This window comes from Polyodon spathula, chromosome 8, assembly GCF_017654505.1.
Source record: "Polyodon spathula isolate WHYD16114869_AA chromosome 8, ASM1765450v1, whole genome shotgun sequence".
Taxonomy (NCBI): Eukaryota; Metazoa; Chordata; class Actinopteri; order Acipenseriformes; family Polyodontidae; genus Polyodon; species Polyodon spathula.
The window spans coordinates 8,885,745-8,907,148 of record NC_054541.1 but is presented as its reverse complement, the minus strand read 5'-3'; the positions used below and the strand labels follow the sequence as shown (position 1 = coordinate 8,907,148).

Here is a 21,404-nt window from a genome sequence, read left to right as displayed (position 1 = left end):
AAGCTGTGTTCAGTGGAAGAAGATAGAGTACAGCACTTTACAATGGAGTGCCTACAATAGGAAACAGCCCTCAGTTACACTGTGAGAAGATGTACAAAGAATTACTGACTGACTTCAGAAAAACTATACTGAACTCAAACTTGTATTCCATTATTTAACACAAGTCGAACAAAATGGCATGATCAGGACAATAGATGTTAAATACGGTGTTTCTTCCTCACAATCACTTCATTGTGTGCTAAGTGCACATGTTACTGGATTCCAGTCAACTTTTAAAACGCTCTAATTGCCATTGATCAGTACTCAGTTGTATAGCCGAGGCAAGGACAGCTTTTCTTCTTTTGAAAACGACACATTAATGAATGGATTTACTTAATACCTGCTGATAAATACTTCTTAAAGACAATTCCAAATAGGGTTAGCTGCAGTGTAATTTGTGTGACTTGCATTGAAAGTGTGAGTCATGGCGAATGCATTGCTATAATTCCACCTAAAGTACTCTACTTGGAGTTGGGAATTCTGCAAAATGACCTGTGCATAGGGTCATAGTATATACAGTACAAACAGCAAGAGCTTACAACAAATATCATCTGTGTTGATATCTTTAGGTGATATTTCAATGTCGTCATGACCTACTGTAACTGGTTAAGTAGCTGGAGATGGAGATTGCCAGAACAGTCCCTCGAGTGAGGCGTTCTCTGTGCTGTGAGGTGTTCACCTTCCTCACCGAGCTGAAAGTCGTGCTTTTAAGAGAGTGGTTTGAAGAAAGTAAATGTGTACCGCCTCTGAGTCACTGCTGGTGTTTTTCTGTTTAGCATTAGGAAACACAAAGCAGTACAATGGCAAGAGGTCTGCAGTGAATCAGCAATGTATTTTCTTTAGGATGACTGTATTGAGTTTCTTTCCTGTTTGATATTGTATTACAGTACCGGTTCTCTCTATTGTTGTTTCTGCTTAGGTCATTATGCACCAGGCTTAATGGCTAATCCAGCAAAGTGTCCTTTTTCAACCTCAGTGTCTACTTCTAAACGCCTAGGAAATTGGCCACTAGAGATGTGCAGCTGTAATTTCCGTCCCCGCTGAAACTGTGACTGTACAGAGATTTTGCATTTACTTACTCGCAATTGCCACAGTGGTAAAAGGGGCAGAAAATACAGTTTTACGCCCCCCTAGTGGACATTCCTAAAACCACTACATTTAAGAAATTCTGTTCTATTTTAACCAGCAGTTGATAAGCTTAGTAAATGATATAAGAAGAGTCAACAATGAAGAGGTCTACAAAACACACATAACAGTGTTGAACAGTTAAGAAATCAAATATATTGAAAATGTAGATAAGATGATATACCCTTCAAAACTAGTTCTGTGTCGTTGTGCGATTGTAACAGAAACTGTTGCAGTTCTCTTTAAAACATACAGTGGCTCATTAATAGAAATGTGATGTCAAGATCACAAAATAAATTATCTCAGGATCTCGACATTTCAAACTGTTATGTCGAGATCGCAAGATAAATGATCTCAGAATCTAAACATAATAAATGTAAATGTAATTGTATTCCATGTTCTCAATAAACACATGCAATCATTCAAACAGAGTGCCTGCTCTATAGCTGAGAAGTTGCCTCACTGTATAAAAAGCTGCTTATTCGCTTTTGATGTTACTTTCACAACCTTATTGATGGCAAAATCTCTGTGTGGGTCAATGCCGTTTTAATACAAAAACAAGTCAAAATCCTTAGTGGATTAGATTAATCTATTGATGAATGAATGGTTTGATTCATTCCACAGGAGATTCCTTGAATGTATAACACTGGTGTGGGTGAAGCATGTGTCTCCTCGACTGATCCAAAGAGGATCCCTTTATGTATTTTGTGATTTTAACAACTGGAGATACACAAACAGGAGTGATGTAGACTTAAATGGCAAAGGCAGATGGTTACAGTAAAATAAGCTAAAAGAAAAATGCTCAAACATTCTGGCTGTCAGCCACCTTTGTACACTTAGGAGGGCAGCTTGTTTCCAGCTTGATTTGCTTAGTTTACAAACAGGGCCGGCGTCAGGGGGGCCGCGAGGGATGCGACTGCACCCGGGCCCCACCTCTGCTGGAACCCATACCAAAGATATTGTATAATATCTTTGCCCATTTCATTTACGGGGAGGGTGGGTGCATTTCTTTCACAGCTGCTGTTTATAAAGATTATAACAAATAGTTTACTAACAAGGTATATAATCGCAAATACTTCGGAAAAAAATAAACACATAAGCCTATCAGCCAACTTTAATGCTCTGTGCAAACTCCTACATCACACCACAATATTCCACAATAGACTATTTCACATTCTTGCACCAGGGCCCAGTGAATCCTAGCACCGGCCTTGTTTACAAATGCTTGATGAATGGAAGAAAATGGATAAGTGTGAAAGAGAGCGAATTAATCAGAGTCAACAATCTCCCTCCTGACCTGTGAGGGTGCTGTGTAACAGGAACAGTGTGCCCTGGACTGAATGGTTTGACAGTTCATTTCCAGGGTCAGTTGGAATTTGGCTGTACCAGAAGTTATCGCCCTAATACGGTAGGCGATGTGTCAGTCATGGACTGGAGGAGACGTGATTGCACTCATTACCGAAGGGGGCGGGACCTAAAGTATATCAGGGGATGTGGCCGAATGATCTGTCCCTCTGTTATGGTTACGGACTGATCATGAGGAGAAAAAAGAAACCATGAGTGTTTTAATATTGTACTGTCTGTCTATTAACTGTTCTTGTCTGTCATTTGTAAGCGGCTAACTATCTGGGAGCTGTCGCTGATAAGCCAGCATCACACCCGGGCTGCACTGAACCACTGTTAAGCGCTTGTATCATATTCACAACATCACTTGCACCTGGAGCACTCACTGTTGGACTGGTGATCATGTACTTGTTTAAAGTGTGTGTTTGTTATTATTATTTGGGGACTGAACCCTATGGTTTTGACTAGCTATACACATTATTGTGAATAGTCAGTATTAAAAAGCAATTAATAAAGCTTTGTTTTCACCATAAAACTGTTGTTGGACGGCTGTTACTAAGCACGGCATCCATCATGGAACACGTGTTGTTTGGTGAAACCGGTGTTTGCCGCTGGCGACTTTGCCCGGTGTTAATTTCGGAATATTTTATAAGCGTTTTTTTTTTTTTTTGCATTTGAGTTTTTTAAAATCCTACAGGAAAACAAAATCTATAGAGCTGATATTTTCCAAATATGGGACACTCCAGCTCTAACACGACTCTCGTTTCATCTTGTTTCAGATCAGATCGGGTCAGGCATTCAGTGTTTACCACACGAGCCCCACGCTGACTAGTCTGTCCAAACCGGTCGTCCTCTGGACACAGCAGGACGTCTGCAAATGGCTGAAGAAGCACTGTCCACACAACTACTTGACCTATGTAGAGGCCTTCTCACACCACGCCATTACAGGTAGGCAGCAAACACATCACAGCACAGTCCAAGAACATGTCACTGAGAGTATCAGACTGAGAGTCTGTCTGTCCATTTGAGTTTACACGCCTACATACTCTATGTCATAGTTACACTTTAATTACACCAAGAGAACCACTTTTACGATTGTGTTAAAACCTTTTTACAGCATTCTTTAGTCACAGAGCGTTGCAGAATCTGGACTTTGATGGAGGAAACTGTCCTGCTGTCCATCCATACTATATACAGTGGGCAAGGTCTCTTACTAACCTTTTAAACCGAAAATACAGTCTTTCGTAATATGATGATAACCCTAATACCTACATGAATAATGAGTCTGAATATAGCCTTGACTTATACTATTGGTTGTTTAAAGAAAACCCTGGAAATAGTCCTACTGCTTGTATTATTTCATGCACCTTCTCCTCATTTCTGCATTGTTCTGCAGCCTGTGAAAATAACTTGCTGTCAGGCAATGCTTGTTACCATTAATATGCAGGGCGCTGTAATGTCAAGTGAAGGGACAGGTTGGCAAACAAAAAGTGTCTATAAACTGAAGGAAGGGCTGTCATAAGTGCAAATTCTCTGCATTGGCTGAAAGCAGGTCTTGAAGATGCTATTACTCAGCTGTCAAAACATACCAGTTCTATTCATACCAATGTCATATTAAGTATTAGAATTTAGAAGAGAGAAAAAGGTTTCTGTCCCAATAAATTGTGTACAGATAACAGATTTGGGTTCATTGCATAAGCTTATTGTGGTAACCCACTCGTGCCTAAATTTTCTGATTTAATTTTCCTTTGTGTACTTGTGTGCAGAGGTGACTTATGAACATTTCCAGTTTTTTTTTTTTTTTTTTAAAGTTAGCTTTAGTTATTTCTTTTAAAATCATATTTTCTTTTGCTTCCCATATATGGGACACCAGGCACAGATGGGTACAGGTTTTTTTCTATGGTAACATAGTACTGATTTTGTTATAGTTTTTTTGTTTGGTGCAGTACTGTTATATCTGGTTGAATCTTTGTATCAAAAATACAGTGCCCAAATCATCCATTACATGTTCACACATATCTGTGGAAATATTTGACCATTGAGCCAACAGCAGTTGATTAAGCTCTGCATGAAATGTGGGTAGTGGTGAACTGTGTCTAATGCAGCGTTTCAAAATATCCTATATGTGCTCAGAGGGGTTGAGATCCTGGGGCTATGGCAGCAAGGGGAGAGCCTGAGGTCTCTATCATCTTCACACTTGAGTCTGTGTTCAGTGGCATTGACAGCTGGAATATGCCATCCCCATGTGAATAGATGGTGACCATTCCTGAATGAACCTGATCATTGACGATGTGTTGAGGTATCCCAGAGCATACTGTCCAGAGTGATCTACATTGGAGCTGTCCCATTCCAGCAGAACATACCCCAGACCATGGCAGCCCCACATCTGCCAACCACTGCCTATAAACCCTTGAGGCTTAATGTGCACATGCAAACAAGCTATCAACAATATACAGGTCCTGAACTAGACACAACAAATATTTAACCAGATACAACAATTATTGTTCCAAACAAAAAAACTATAACGAAATCAGTACTATGTTACCATAGGAAAAAACCTGTACCCACCCGTGCCTAGCAATATATTTGCTCGATCATTTCTTTGGGTTTTTTGCTCAAGTTGGGAAATTACATTTGATGCTGAGGGAGGAAATAACCTGGCAGACAAATAATAAAAGCAGGAATAATACAGCTATATGTGGGGAATATTTTCCAGGTTTCATTGTTTCATTTCAGTGAATGCATACCTGGGGAGAGGCACATTTTTACCTCATCCCATATATGGGACGCTGGGCATTACTGTGTTAAGAATTAGAATAGTGAGAAGATAGCTAGATGCTTTCAGATTATAAATACACAGCACACTGAGTTTTTAGCCAGCATGGGCTTCTGTCTGTTTCCAGCGCTCTGGCAGATATAAAATTAGATACCTCCCCTTAGGATACTGTCCTGAATTACAGGTGAATTTAAGCAAAGCTGTCATAATTCTCTTTCGAATGTGCTGTTTTTGGTATATAATGCCATACCAGTATTCTGACATGAAAAGTGTTATTTTCTTCAGTGAAAAATGCAGTAAACCTGTATTCCAGATTTTAAAAGGTCCATGGAATTCAGTTTTCTTCAGTAGTGCAAGAAAACCAGCATTAGAAGAGCTTTAGAAGCTACCCCTCATGTGTTACCTTTACTACTAATGCTGGGACCCTTGTGTAGTGACTGGCTGCCCCTTTTGGAGTGATGGAGGTGTGCAGTGAGTCCGGGGAGTTGTCTGTTTAGTGCAGGGACTTTGAATTCTGAGCAGCAAGCTCCACTCGAGTATTTTTGAAGCTGTGATTTAAACGTTGTGCAAGCCTAAAGCAGCCAGAGCCAGATCGTCGGCACTCAATGTCAGCTGCTGGCAACGTTTATGCAGAAAAAATGCCTTTCAAGCTGTCTTCAAGCACCTCTGTTATTCAGCTGAGTGAAAGAAATGCAAACCAACGCTTGGCAATGTTCTTAAATCTTGTTAGCGTTCTTACCATGTATTGCCCCCCCTTTATTGTGCTGAGAATCTTTTAATTCTACACTTAAATAAAATTCAGGAGCTGCAGATATTTTAAATATTAGACTAGCTAGCTGGATCCCATGATCTGATTGCAGCTGCAACATTGGAGTCCTTTTGAACTGCAACACTTTATAGTGAAATACCGTGAAGTACAATATACAAACAAAGAAACAAAGGACCTTCAGTAATTGAAAGGAGTTTCCAGGGACAATATTGCTGGTGGTAATAATAGGAATATGGATTTTAAAACCTTGGCCTCTGTACTTCAAGTTTCATGCATATTAATGATTGGAGAAACGGATATGTAAATACAGTGATTTAATTCTACTGCAAATTGTAATGTGGTTGCCACTACCAGTAATCCATATAAAAGCACTATCATTTCACACTTTCTTGTATTGGAATACATAAAAAAAAGCGCAAAGTGAAGATATGTGTCTATCGTGTAGTTTCCTTCTTAGAAGAGTTTCCATTTCTAAGCAAAGGATTTGAATCAGGTTAGTTGCTGCCTGCAGTGTTAGAATGATATTGTTGGCAGTTCTGCTGTCTGCAGGCATACTAACTGCTGCCTGAAGAGAATTGAATTGAGCTGAATGCATCTCCCCTGCATTTTTATTGCAAAAGGATCATGGACAACAACAAAGTGTTTCCTCAGGCTAAGTAGATACTGGCACAGCGAACAACAGGTATAGTGTTCAAAATCAATGCAAAATGCATTATGAAGTGGTATAAAAAGCCTGTACACTACCGCTGGGAGTTGATGTTGAAGCAAAGTGCCAGTGTTTGCAATGAAAGACATGTTTGAAATTCTGTTGGTGTGAAATAAAGAAGTGTCACAGGAGACAGGTAAGTGAGAAACAGTAAAGGAGAGAATCTGGAGTAAACAAAAGTCTGACTCTTCACGGGAAACGCAGGAGTTCAGAGGTTCGATTTTCAAAGCTTTGTTTCTGGAAAAAAAAAAATCAACACATCTGGAGACAAGCATTGGCTGTATTTAGTTCAGGACACATCATGGTCTAAAAATAGACTTCATGGTTTATTGAAGCAGAAAAAATAGGGTTGTCACATTCATAATTTATAATTTTCCCTATATTTATTATACAAAAAGAATCTGCAATAAATGTGAAAAAAATACAGCTTGCAGCAGTGCTGTGGTTGTGTGGATTCTGAGATCAGCCCCAGCAAGCCACGTAAAAAGCTGTCAGCAATGGTCTTTGCCCTGCAAATCATTTCCCTGACAGCGGACACGGCAATGTGTCTGTGCTGGTGGAGTGGGAGTAGCAGCTATACTCAAGGGCTGGGGGCAGTGTAGCATTGAACTGTAGAAGAGCTGACTTTGACATTAAGAAGACGTTTTCTTCCTCAAACTGTTGCGTTAGATCCGATGCATTTATAAAATTGTCAGTTCCAAGATTTTCATCTGCTTATGGCAGACACTCGTTTGAAATGGCTGTAGCAGAACATTTTATGGTCATAAAATGGATCAGCTCCTGATTTGAATTGTATTGTTTTGTTTGACATATTTTGGTGTTTTAATGTGTATACTGTAGTATGCTGCTACATCAGTATTGCTTTATGTTGCTGTTCCTGCAGTTTGTGCTTTCTTTGCCAGGTCAACATAGTAGATGAGAACTTATAAATAAAGGAAGTGATTGACTGGCTGATTGGTTGGTTGGTTGGTTGATTGAAGAGAAGCAGGTTGGCTGGGAACAAACTGTCAAAATGGGTTTTTGAAATTTTTCTCACAGGGGGGATTTTAGTCCAGCTATGGGCTTTTAAATATTGAATATGACAATGACATTTTTTTTTTCAGACAAAAATATAAAAACAAATCATGAAAGGATGATTCATCCAGTGACTTTGAAGGATCAATACGTTTGCGTGAACTTCTTTCCAAGAGGTTTCGGTACTGTAGTAGAGATCTGAATCTCGACACTTTCCACTGAGGTGTTTCAAGTTGTGCCATTAAGACAGAAGTTCTTGTCCTTCACAATGTCACCGGCAGCAGCGAACAAAACCTATTGGTTGAATCTTTACATTGAGATTTCCCAGTAGGAATGGTTATTGGCTAGATTTGCATCAAGTACCATGAGACTAGTTGAGTATGAACTGGGTCAGGTTCTATTAGCCTCTGACTGAGAAAGAAGGAAGTATGAACAAGTTATTGTAATAGCAAATGCAATGGAAATCGAATTTCACATCTTTGCTTTTGAAGCTGCATAAGCCAAGGTCACTTAATATTTAGATATTTAATCACATTATTTAATTAGCCTTACTTTTTAAGACAGCATTTGGATGCTAAGTGTACTCCCGCAGAATACATTACAAAATAACTTCATAAGTAAATCCTAAAATTTTAGCTTATGCACAACTTTTGTTGGAAATAATTGTCTTCTACCGGAGACAGCCTGTGTGTTTAGCTATAAGGAGAGGTAAGATAAAGGAATGAATGGATGACGAGTGCTGTGATTGATATCTGTAATTACAATATAGACCTCAGAGTGCTCATGCATAAATCTTTCTGTTCCCCCTGTGTTTCATAGGCAAAGGTCTGCATGAGCAGTTAAAACAAATCATGGTCGTACTCAAATGATGATTCTTTTTCTCTTACTGTTTAATGTTTTACACTTCAGCAGCAGCGATTTAATTTGATTTAATTGTCATGCTGCTTAAATTGCCTGGTAAGGGAATAGTAATATTCCTAGCTTATCAGATTGAATTCTAATTGCCTTTAGTTATAAATTCCAGCTACAATTTACAGATAAACTGCTTGCTGCCATAGAAATGTGCACAGTCTTATTGCAGTTGCTTTCCCCATGCTTATGCTACGCCTTTATAGCGCTCAACTCTATTTGACTTTTACTATATTGCTATCTTATTCCTCAGATTATGACTTAAAATCCCAAATCATTAGAAGACAGACGATTTAAAAAAAAAAAAAAAGAAGGTTCCCTATTCTGTGGCACACTGGCACTGATACAATACCGTGGTACCACAATGCACTGTACTTGGTTCATACCATTGTGACTCCTGGCACCGTATGTATATAATGGTACCATCCTACCAGCCCCTCATAGCGCTGTACTGTAGCTACCCTTTGTAGAAAGGAGTGGGCAGCTCCCATGGTGTGGAGCTCCTGCTCACCCTGCGTTTGGTGTCGTTTCCAGGGCGAGCCCTCCTGAGACTGAACGGGGAGAAGCTGGAGCGCATGGGCATTGTTCAGGAGACTCTGCGGCAGGAGGTCCTGCAGCAGGTGCTGCAGCTCCAGGTGCGAGAGGAGGTGCGCAACCTGCAGCTCCTCAGTCAAGGTAAGAGGGGTGGGGGGTTTCCCTAACAGCGAGCGTCCCACACTGATCGTATAAACGAAAACATAACATCCACGCCAAGCCCAAGCAGCCTTGTTTACTTCTCAGGGCAAATGCAGCACATTAGATTGTCTGATCTGGAAAGTACATTTTTAGGTATTACTTTTGTTGCTCCCCAATACAGTATGTAGTGTGCTAAGGACCAGTGTATCTGTGCTGCACTGTAACACATCAAACAGTTGCTCTACTGTAAACTAGGATAATAGTATGCGTGATAGGTGGAGATCACATGCTACTTCCACACAAACGTTGTAGTTGTAATTCCTGTCATTGCAAAGCATGTCTGACAAGTCCAACATGGTTTAGAGCATAGTTATACCAGAGGGAATGCAGAGCTACGGAGAGACAGAAAGGCAAGGTCAGGGCCCATACAACTACAGCAGTGTGTAGAGTAATGCAAGAGAGGATATTTAACCACAGGTTAAATCTCCAGAAAATGATTCAAATAAATACTCCCAGTAAAACACATGACTGCTGTTAACACTGTACCCTTGATAACAGTGGCAATATGCTTGTCAGAGAGAATAATCTCTTTAATTACAGTAGAAGAGACTTAGCGCTACTCTACTCTATGTAATTGAATGTACCTTTTATTACTGGAATAATTGTAGCACTCAATTTACTTATGACCTAAAAAACATATATAATAAAAGAGAATGAGAACCAGGGAGTCAACTTGCTCGCCCTTGGGTTTCTTCCTGAGCCAGTGGTCCACAGTGTATTAACCATCATGTAAACTTGTACTGCCCCTGTCTTCCAGGGCACCTTTTAAAAAGAGATTCTTCGGCAGATGTTTTTTAACAACCTGAATGACGCCATGTTCCCAATATCTAACTCCTTAGGGAATTCCAGAGATTGGGAGTGAAGGGACAGAAATCGCAATGTCATTCTGCCAGCCCTCTGGCTTGATTTGTCTTTGTTTTTTGTTTTTAAAAAGAGTAACTAAGCAAATCCCACTCAGGCCAACTCGAAGAGCGATTTCCGTGTGGAAATGGTATTGCACCATTCCTGTTTTCACTTACGGCAAGGCAAAGAGATGATAATTTACAAACCAAGCAGAGTCAGCAGCACAGTAGAAGCTACAGTACAGCTGGTCTGACAGCTACAATGAAGCCACTTGCATTTTAACTGGCACATAAAGCAACACAATTCAGGATGCATGGTTACACTTTAATCTTTTTCCTCAACTTTAAATGTAGAAAGAAGAATGGTCACTGGCAGAGGTGTAATGAAGGGTTTGAACAGTCTGTGAACGAGACAGAGGGAGCCTCTGTTGAGAGTGGAGACCTGCTTTTCGATTAAGAAGGAGAGCATTAGCCTGGACCATAAACTCTTATCTCACACAGCAGGAAAGGACCATAAATTTGCCCGACAGCCCAAAAAAAGCATTTATAAACTTTCCCTTTGTATTATTAATAGCCTGTGCTGGGGAGTAGAACCTGCTTGCTTATTTGATCTAGTAGCCTGGTGTGTGTAAGATGGGATCATTTATTTGCAGAATTCCTTTCTGGCTTATCAACACATGTTGCTCCAACGTAGAAAGACAATTTAGTTGCTTAGAACATTTAAAATATTTTAAATGTTATAATCTTCGAAACAAATGCACAGCATTTCCATAGGAAAAGATGCTGCTATATGCTTTACTAAAGACAGTGGGAAAGACAGACAGATGTGCATAAATACAAAAAATAGATCATAACACATAGAATGTTGATTTTTATTGTTTTGGTACACAAAGTGCCCTTTTTAATAATCAAGACAGTAACCTGTGTGACTGATGTCATGTGTGACTCTTTACATTTCTTCACAAGACAATTCTGATTCAAAGTGCACACAACCTTTCCCTTCCACACAGTGGGATTATAAAGGGCAATAAAGTATGCACAGTATATCGTCAAATCAGGCACACTGCATTCCAGGAATGGGGGTTGTGGAACATGGGGATGTTGTGCTATGTTTAATCCATGTTTTAGTGTATGTTTTCAGGGGCATAATTCAGACATCTGTTGTGGTCTTAGGCACATTGAGATTCCATGTATGATGTTTCTGTAGACACACTATTCCTCTGTCTGAATCCAGTGAACAAAATACAGCGGGCAGTGCTGACAACAGCTGCCTGGGGCTCTTGACATAGGGGATTGAGCTCTGGGAGTGAGCCCTTGATTCTCCACTATATTTTGGAGCCGTTTTATAACAGTAGAGTCTCCAATGAGGTTCACCACCTTACTTTTTAAGGGGAATTAGATAATACACCATTCAAATTAATGTAGGCATTTCACGAGAGAAGATAGAATTAGTAAAAGCATTGATAGGGAAATTTAAATTTGCATGTTAACACTCTATAGCTGATAGTAATTGCACTATGATGTCCACCAAGAAACAGCTTATCAGAAAAATAGAAGAGAACTAGGCTAGTTGTTTGTGAATAGGGAGAATTGCAGACTGGTCAGTATTTTTGACCATTGCAGGATTCTGGTCAACACCTATGCTCTTCACTAAATGGGTGTCATGGAATGTCCACAAAGAAGATGAGATCTCGTTTTAACATCTAATCCAGAGGGCAGTGCCTCCTGGAGATCCAGGCTTCTTAACTGTGGCAGGAAGATTGCAGAGACAAGTAGAACAGGCTCGGTACCGATTATAGCAAAGGGAGGAACAAGCTTTCACAGCGTGCTTTGATCGTATGGCGATCGTATATTTAGTCTTTAGGAATGAAAAACACAACTATGCATGTTATCAAGGAAACTGTGTTTTTAAATCATCATACTTGCCATCAGTGCCATATTATCCCTTACTGTACTTCAGGATTCAAAATACAGTACAGTATATCTTTATTCCAATCTGAATCAGCTGCAAGTACATATGCATTCATAATTAGACTGGACCCTGATTAATTCTGTAGCTACATACACACAAATATCACACAAACCATTTCTTCACTTCCAGTTATTCTGGTTTATCAAAATATCAATGTGAAGTTACAACTTTGCAATTTGCAGATACAATTCTTATGCATAAACCACAAGTGGCTTTTAAAAGTCAACCCAGGGGAATCGTTCTTTTAAAAAGGTTTGGCAGGTGAAAATGATCAGAAAGCATTCAGGTAGCCAGGGACAAAGGGAAACATGTGGGTGCAGATTTAGTGAAATGGGTTTTATCTACATGGCCCAGAGGGGAACTCTATCATGATCAGATAGACCGGGTGCTTGTCACAAACAATATTTTTCTTATTTATTCACACTCATCAACTGGGCAAAGCTGCTGGGTTTATTCCATGAGCAGCAGCTTGCAGTAACCAGGGCTGGTTTGTAGCTACATGCTACATGCTACTTCCCTGGTTCCTCTTTCCAACCCAATTGCCTCGTGGTTACCATACACAGTACAAGCTTGTGGTCTTTGGAATAGGGAGCTGTTATTTGGGAACAATGCTGCAGAAGTGGCGTTCTGATGAAAATCTGTGCCAGATTCAATTTAGAAAGATTTTCTGCCCTTTTTCTTTTAGTTTTTTTTTTTTGTAAAATGTTGTCAAACTTGAAACCTACTGGTTTTGAGAGTTACATAAGCCTGCATGTACTTTTCTGCACCTCTGATAAGCATAATGTGATATTCCTTGAAGGGTGCTCAATATGTTAAGGCTCCAGTGAACTTCCTGCAGAGCATCTGACAACAGACTGAGGAGAAACAAGGGACCCATTCATACTTAATGTGACATATGCTTTTTTCTAGTTTAACTTCCTTCATAGAATTACATATAATCATGCAGCTATGAGGTTGGTTAAAACTTTGAAATAATTGTTGCACTTAAAATGTAACTTTAATTTGTGTGTGGGTGTCTGTGTGTATATATTATGAAAACCAACATATATGCAAGTGATTGGAATTTCAACAATAAAAACAGCTGTTAATGATTTGTAGTTGTGCATGGTTAGATGGAGGGACCCCAGAGAAGCCGTCTAACGTTGTGTTACCCCATCTTTGCTTTACTACATTATTTATTCCCTGCCTTCTCTCTTAACAGCTTCTTTTGGAAATCTTTAAAAGCTTATCCGTCCGCTTGGCAGCTCTCTTCTGACACAATGCATCTGGGATTCCTTTGGGAGGGATTGCTGCAGACTCCAGATAGGAAGATGGAAAATCATGCTTTCAATTGGAAAGGATTTGGCCTCCGAGGGACTGATTCAAACCGCACTCTGCGAGGCTTTAGAGGAACATGCTTATAACAAGGGCGGACACTGAAAGCGTGTCGCTGGGGATTCGTACAATGGCCCGCAATGCAGCTGAACATTGTTAGCGAAACCCACTAGGACTTCTGTATGGATTTCTTTTTTTTTTTTCCAGGTTGAAAATGGAATCTGTTAAGCACCTCTGATGATCAGATTTTAAAATGCATTTCCTTTAATTGAAATATGGTGTATCCTTTAGACTTCAGACCACTTGCATTAACAGCTCCTGTGGTTTTCTTTTACACTAATTGATTGACCTTGCAGTCAGTCCATGGTGGTTGATGCTAACTGTTAAATTGTTCACCATCTTAAAACTGAATGCTAAAAGCTTTTATGCTGCCATATGTAATAATAATAATTATAATAATAAAAATAATTAATAAAAAAACCCCACAAAATACTGTATTTCTAATGTATTTTGCATCTCAGGTTATTATATTTAATATGTTTGTCATGTTGACATTGCTTTTTTTGTTTTTAAACTATTCTCATTTTAAATTGTAACACATTTCAATTAGCCAACATCCTCTTAAACATGACAATTCGTTTTAGTGTCACAAACCGCTATCGTTTCAATGGTTTTAAAATAAAGCCCTTAAATGTGTACAACATCTAATGCACTGTAATCTATGTACACATACATATTATATAGTCTTCCATTATCTGGTAGCTGAGTCGTTTAGTTCTAGACTTTGAAAAGGTTTCAGTGTTTGGTATTATCTTAGTACAGGACACGACCATGTAATAACATGGTAATAACTGGGTAACTACCAATGATTCCTGCTCTTAGATGGTAACTACTGGTGGAATAAGTATGTATGGAAATGGCCTGATCCTGGTGTTATAATATAATTACATCAAATAACAAAATATTGTTCCCAAAGCCATTCATATAATTACACAGTAGCCACTGTGTGAATGAAGAAGCATTGCCCAGTAATCTGTTCTGTAATATCACGTGGTACCCAATATTATATCTATGAGACCGGTGATAGTAAAAGGACTAACTTGTTATACCAATACTCACTGTGTATTCATCCTGTAGAAAACACTGCTACTTACATGCCAGCTTCATCAGGTTTCCCCTCATTTTTAAAAACCTGTTCATTGTCTGTAAGGTCTAGGCACATCACTGTGTGTTTCAGCCTGGAAAGACAAAATGTTTGAAATGTGGATGTATTTATTACTGGTATTTAAATTATACAGAACAAATGAATCACATTCAATTGATTTCCACAGGGTTGTTCTTCCCTAAAAGAAAGTGAAAGTGTCTGTTTGGTACAATGTGCATGCACAACATATTCAATATTCAAGGACAGCTGTCAATCCAGAAAAGACGCAATGAAGGATCTGTTGAAGTGAAACCCTCTCTTCCCAAGACTCTATTTCTGTCAGTCTTTACTATACATCTGGTTTCACAGACCCCCTTGAGTACTGTAGTGCAACATTAGTGCTCATCGGGGACTGTTAAACCAGTCATATTGCTTTGTGTCCCACATTCATGTCACATTTTATAATTGGGTATTATTCCTTTGGTCACAGTTTAATACATTCCTCCAAAAAAGGAGATGTTGGCTATCCTGTTTAACTAAAGAGGGTTTTTAGCTGCTGGCACAAATTTCCTTTTATCTCTGAAGCCTTCTTATCACTTGATCTCAACAGACATACCCCTGCAGCAGCAAAAATTGAACAAAGGAAAGAAATGGATCTCATTTTTAACAAATGGTATATTGATACTAATCTACAGAAAACACCTGCAGGGATTGAATTTGCATCATAGGGTAACAACCTTGTTGTGAATTGCTCTAGCGTGTACAGTAGCGCGTGACATTATTAGTCAGTCTACACAATTTAAAAGGGCTCCCAGTAGAATTGTATGAGGGGCCAATGCACCACATTAGCTCCACTTTAGCTTGGATTTCACACATTTTCACTTTGTTGTTTTTTTGTTTTTTTTGTTGTTTTTTTTTTAATCTTGCTAGCCCCGATTCACACTTTTGACAAATGCATTAGGAATGGGTTTCCATTAATGCATACATAGATATTGTCTTATGTAAAAGTACCTTGCTTCCATCAACTTATTTTCCATATTTTTTCCAAAAACTGAGATCTTCTACCGTTGATTGTAGGTAACCATGGTAATTATAGAGGAATGTGAATACGGAAGAATCAGAGCTTGTTCTTGTAATATATTTGTATTAAAATGATAAACAATGTGGCATGTGTTGTATTTTTTATCGTTGGTACCTTACATGTAACCAACAGTGGTGTGTGAGGGTCTGCTGGTCTGGGTACTGCTGAATGTTGTGTGGAAGATGAAGTAATAGGTTAACAAACGTCCAGGGGGGTCGATTTCTGTGTGGCAGTTAAGTACAGCATCCGTCTGTTGCATATACACTTTGCTTTCCCATATACACTTTGCTTTCCCATATACACTTTGCTTTCCCATATACACTTTGCTTCAAATTCCATTTGAGTTGGGTCTTATTGACTTATACCCCATATATATATATATATATATATATATATATATATATATATATATATATATATATATATATATTATAAAAAAAAAAAAAAAATGTAGCACAGGTTTTCCATACATGCCCACTGTAAAATGTTTAGCCTAATTAATGCCCATTGTAATTTGGTGATTTGCCATGCTTTCAGCAGGCTTTACTGCACTGTGCTGTGCTTTTGCTATGGTATTCCACAGTTAACTCTGATCAATATAACAACCCATGCTGCTGTGCTGTATGTGATAAGCATGAGGGCGAACATCAGGTATGCAGTAACCCTTCACCCATGTGACCTGCTTGTGAAACAGTGTACAGCTTAGCAAAGACAACACCAGCGCCACCGTTCTGAAACAGATCAATTTGCACCGCTTTTTGAGAAAGCCGTCAGATGGATTCTAGAAACGTGCAAAGAAGCAGGGCGGCACTTAGAAGGGTGAGGAACCAGTAAGGGTTTGGAAAAATCAATTTTCCACTCTCTGCAGGTCCCAACTGAAACCATGTAAATCAACATGAAGAAAAACTTGTGAAGACAATTCAATATGCATTATATGCAGTCAAATTGCAATTAAATGGTGATAAGAATATGGTCCTGAAGCAAATAAAAAGGGTAGAGTAGGAAGAAAACTTTTCAATTAAACACACTTGGGTTTGAAACACAAGCTTTGAGCACATCTGGGTAATTCAATCTGAGCGGCACATTTGGGGAATTTTTGGAGAGACATGCTCTAGAAGGACTTACAGCAAATTAGTAAAACTGTCACAGTGTGCTGCAGTGTATCAAGCCTCAAAACAGCTAGCAGGCATCAGAGAGACGAGGATGAAAGACTCTGTTAGGCCCCTAGCCTTTGCTTCAACTGTAGCCTAGTAGGAAACATACTGTCCTCCTCATCCACTATACAGTGCATTGCATACAGTGAAGAGGAGAAATACATCTAATCAACAGATTGTATAGTGACGGTATGTGTTGTGTATCTTTCATGTAAGTTAAATTATTATTATTATTATTATTATTATTATTTTATTATTTATTATTATTATTATTATTATAATAATATCTATATAAAAACTCCTGTTGTAAAATTCCACAAAAATGATAAATCTAGTGAAAAAATTCATGCATATGATACAAATGATACATGCCATATGAAATACAGTAATCTGATAAACTCTCTCTGTATAAATGGTATTTAATACAAGTTTGAATGTGAGGAGTGAAGAATACTTGCTGATGATGAGTCACCCCAGGGCCAGCCCACAACACCGACAGCATTTCACTCGGCTGCATCTGCACATCTCAAGCGTTCAAAATTAGACTTTTATTTATTCACTAAGTACCAAGTTCTCTCCAAAATGTTCTGTGGAAACAGAATCAACAGCCGTCAGCATTAACCCTTCAAGCCCATGCTCACACCTGTCTGCCGGTCTGTCTGCAATGCAATGCTGTAGACAAGCTTCACTATGGGCTTGAGATTCTCAAAGTGCGCTCAAAGAAACTCAAAGCCTTTGTGCTTCTCACTGCCCTCCCTGTCACTTTGTACTGTATACTTGTCAAATATTAATATGATTGATGCCTTAAAATAAAGTTTTTTTTAAATCCAGCAAATATGATGGTATTCTTGTGTTCCCTTCAAGTGACTAAGAAGGAAAACTTCCCTCACAATAATTTTTGCTTTCAGTCTGTGTGGTTCTTATTGCAATCACTGGAATAGAGGGTGTTTGTTTTTTTTTAATCAAAAGACTTTAAAGTGCCTTCAGGAGCTGCTCTTCAGTTCTATTGTAGGACAGACAAGAAGTCATTTGTATTGCTTGCACGATGGTTGAATTGTATGTGTACATGTTTTGAATGACAGGTTTGAATTCATGCATTTATATATTTATCCCTTTTGCTCACAGCCCTTTCAGCAACAAAAACAAACAATATTTGACTAATTGGAATAAGGTCAATGGTTGAAAACACCATACAAGTGCATCAGACTTTCAAGGCTTTACCAGGAAAGCAATCTATCTCACAAAGCTAGCTATTACTGCCTCAGACACTAATACACCCCTGAACAGTACTCTCGCTTCACCCATGTTGACAGCATGTATATTCATTTCCACTCCCGACTGGAGGCAACTCCGTCTGCACCCCGGAAAAGCTGTCAGCCACTAGACTGGGGGAGCCTCTTGAGAACCGAAGAGGAGTCTTCAAACAACTCCCTGTCAGTCTCCAGTCCTTCAGTGGATTTGGATACACTTTGAGTAGATTGCTACTGTCACATGAAACCAGGCGATTTTTAATTTTAGATGTATTTCTTAATGTCTTAAGCAGGACTATCCTGGGAGTTCTTACTTTCAGGCTCTTATTGGAGCATGGATTCATTTTTCAGGATGCTGTTTAAAGAGATGTTGCCTCTTGAAGGTGAAGTACATTCCAGCTTTGCAAGCACAAACTGCAAGAGGTTCATTAGCACAGCAGGGACAGGCAGTCGAACCTGTCTCATCACCTGGGTTACTTATTTTTACAGAGTCTCAGCTCTCTCTGGCAGCATCTTAAAGTCATGGCTGTTGGCTTTTACACATTAATGGGATTTGTTGGTGATTCTTTATTTCATTCTAAACCCCTCAATATCCCACAAAGAAAAATATATACAAAAACACTATTTGTTGTAACATAATATACTACATGATGTAAATATATATATTGTGGGGTGTCACATCAAGTAAGCTGATGTTTGGCAGTAGGTCAAAAAGTTGGCACCTTGACATACAGAAGTCTAGAGCAGCGTGTCAGTTTTGATACATTTAACAGCTTTCTGGTTAAATGTTTCTGAATGGAAATTGCCTGTGGTTAATAAAGGCAGGCCAAATGAAGTTCAGAGTGAGACTGAAACAATTCTGTAGTCGAGAGCGCCATCTGCAGGAATGTTGTTGATAGTTCATGCTTTAGTACTAAACGTTCAAGGGCAGGTACATTCAGATGTTGAAATTAAGACAGGACGGCGGATCCCGGGTACAAGTAAGCAGTACCAACTGCACTCACATCTTTCATATTTTTTAATATAATATCTTCGTATACACCTCATAAAAAATGCAATACTTTAGGATTACTTGGTCGTTTTGGGTGCAGCGACTGTGCAATAGCACTGTGAAATAACAAAAAAATACTTTGTCCGTAATAAATAACATAGATCTATAATACTTACTGCAAGGTGATAGCACTGCAATGTATTGTAATACTGTAGTCTATGGTTATATCTTACACAAGCTATCACTTATATTTTTCTATGCCTAAAAAGTACACTTGTATACAGTCTCCCTTCGCCCAACTTTATTTATGTATCTGTTTATTTTTACTTATCAGATCGGAGCAGTATATTCATATATACTGTACTATATACTGGCCTGTTTTTAGAATTGCACGGTCTAGGATAGCCGTTCCACATAGATCAGAAAACCTAAAAATGCAAAAGACATATGCAATATTTCATTAAATGTTGTATAAGTGTTTTCGAAAAACGAGCGCCTACATTATTTTTTAATGATTACTGTACTTGACATGATTCTGTTCAAGCAGAGATCTAAATCCCGTCCTTTCCTTTGCACGAGCCCCTGCAGCAGCGCGCCAGTGGAAGCGCTGTAGACGGTCAGTTTTGCATTTGCATTTTATTTTGCAGGAATTTGAATTTTATTTGCAGGATAAAAAAAAAAAATAATAATAACGCGAGAGTTTGCAAGTTGCCTTTCGACTGTACAACTGTCAAAGGTAGAGAGTGGAATCGCGCATGACCCAGCACATTACTGTAGTACTGTACACGGACCCGGAGATAATATCTATTAAAAAAATTACAGAGGTAAGACTTTGGAGACTACTGCTAACATGCTCGTGTTGGCACCTCTCTGGACATTTTCCTTCGTTTCGTTTTGTTTTACTCCAGACAATTATCATGCAGCTGCATTCAATTACTACACTAAACATATTTTTCCTGTCTGCTTTAGCAGCACAAGGAGGGTTTTTCCTCCTCCTTCGTCTAAAAGTCGCCATTTTGCTTCAGTGCCTAGTATTAAAAGCTTCTTGTATTATTTGTTTCAGTGTAAAGCGAACACTTCTTTTCTGGCATTTGTCTGTATTTTTCTATATTTTTTTCTAGCATGGCTAGGGTAAAGGAAGTACCTCATATTTTGCATATTAATGAGGGAAAGTGGTAAGTATCTGCATAGAGGTGAAAGCGTTCACTTGTTTAATTTGCTTTCCTACCCCCTTCCCTTCGATTCACAGCAGGAGCCACTCGAGTGATTGCTGCCCATGACGAGTGCCGGTTAAGGATCAGACTTAAGAGACAGCAGGTGTGATTGCCATGTAGCATAAAAGGCAACACGCAGAGTGCACAGCGGTGACCCCACGTGGGCGCTCCCTCATCCACATTTCCCCGTTCAACGTTTGTTTACGCCCCACCTACACACCTCATAATCCCTCACACGCAAGTGATTCCAAGTACGAATGATAGGGGGAAGGGCAAGCTAGTGTCGTCCTCTGTTGAGCTTGCACTCAACCGCACACGGTCTACCCTTCACCTGTCCCCCACGCGTAGCATTCCTCAGTCATCCAGCCTCTCCGCGGGCCCAAGCATTGGCTCGTGTGTTGCACCTGGGCCCGGTTTAGCTATTATGATAACATTTAACAGCATATATATATTCCATAATATATAGTTTTATATAGGTGAATATATATATATATATATATATATATATATATATATATATATATATATATACAACACACACACACACACACACACACACACACACACACACACACACAAACACAAATTTTAGTTTCTATAAAAGGAGAGATGTTTAAAATATAATAACTGTGCAAAGTACCCTCTTATATATGTATTAATTACCATGCTGTATCATTCTGAATTACTGTCCACTGCTATGGTTCCCTCATTTGCATTCATGCATACAGTGAAGAGTAATCCTGAATACTTTGTGTCAAGCACACTGAATAACATGGGAATACAATGGGGACTGGGGTGCATACCACAGTATACAACGATGACGTCATTTACATGGGCTTGCTGATTAATTAGCACGTGTGCATTGACTTGCCTCCTGTGTTGTAATTTTTCATAATTAGTCCCCCGCCCCCTTTTAATAAGCCAGCTTGTCCTAGTTTACCTTCATGTTATACAGAGCCATTTCTTAGCCATTCAAATCAATTAGTTAAGATATCCAGAGCCCCAGTAACTGCCCAGTAAAATGA

The 21,404-nt window shown here is 39.0% G+C and overlaps 1 protein-coding gene across 1 annotated transcript in view; it reads left to right on the top strand.

Moving 5' to 3' along the window:
* LOC121319315 (sterile alpha motif domain-containing protein 10-like) overlaps nucleotides 1-14,050 on the top strand; it is a 38,457-nt gene extending 24,407 nt beyond the window's left edge. The window contains exons 3-5 of the mRNA XM_041256622.1: nucleotides 3,288-3,456; nucleotides 9,217-9,357; nucleotides 13,433-14,050. Coding sequence (XP_041112556.1) covers nucleotides 3,288-3,456; nucleotides 9,217-9,357; nucleotides 13,433-13,452 — 330 coding nt within the window. The 3' untranslated portion in view covers nucleotides 13,453-14,050. The remainder of the gene's footprint in view (nucleotides 1-3,287; nucleotides 3,457-9,216; nucleotides 9,358-13,432) is intronic.
* The last annotated feature ends 7,354 nt before the right edge of the window (nucleotides 14,051-21,404 follow it).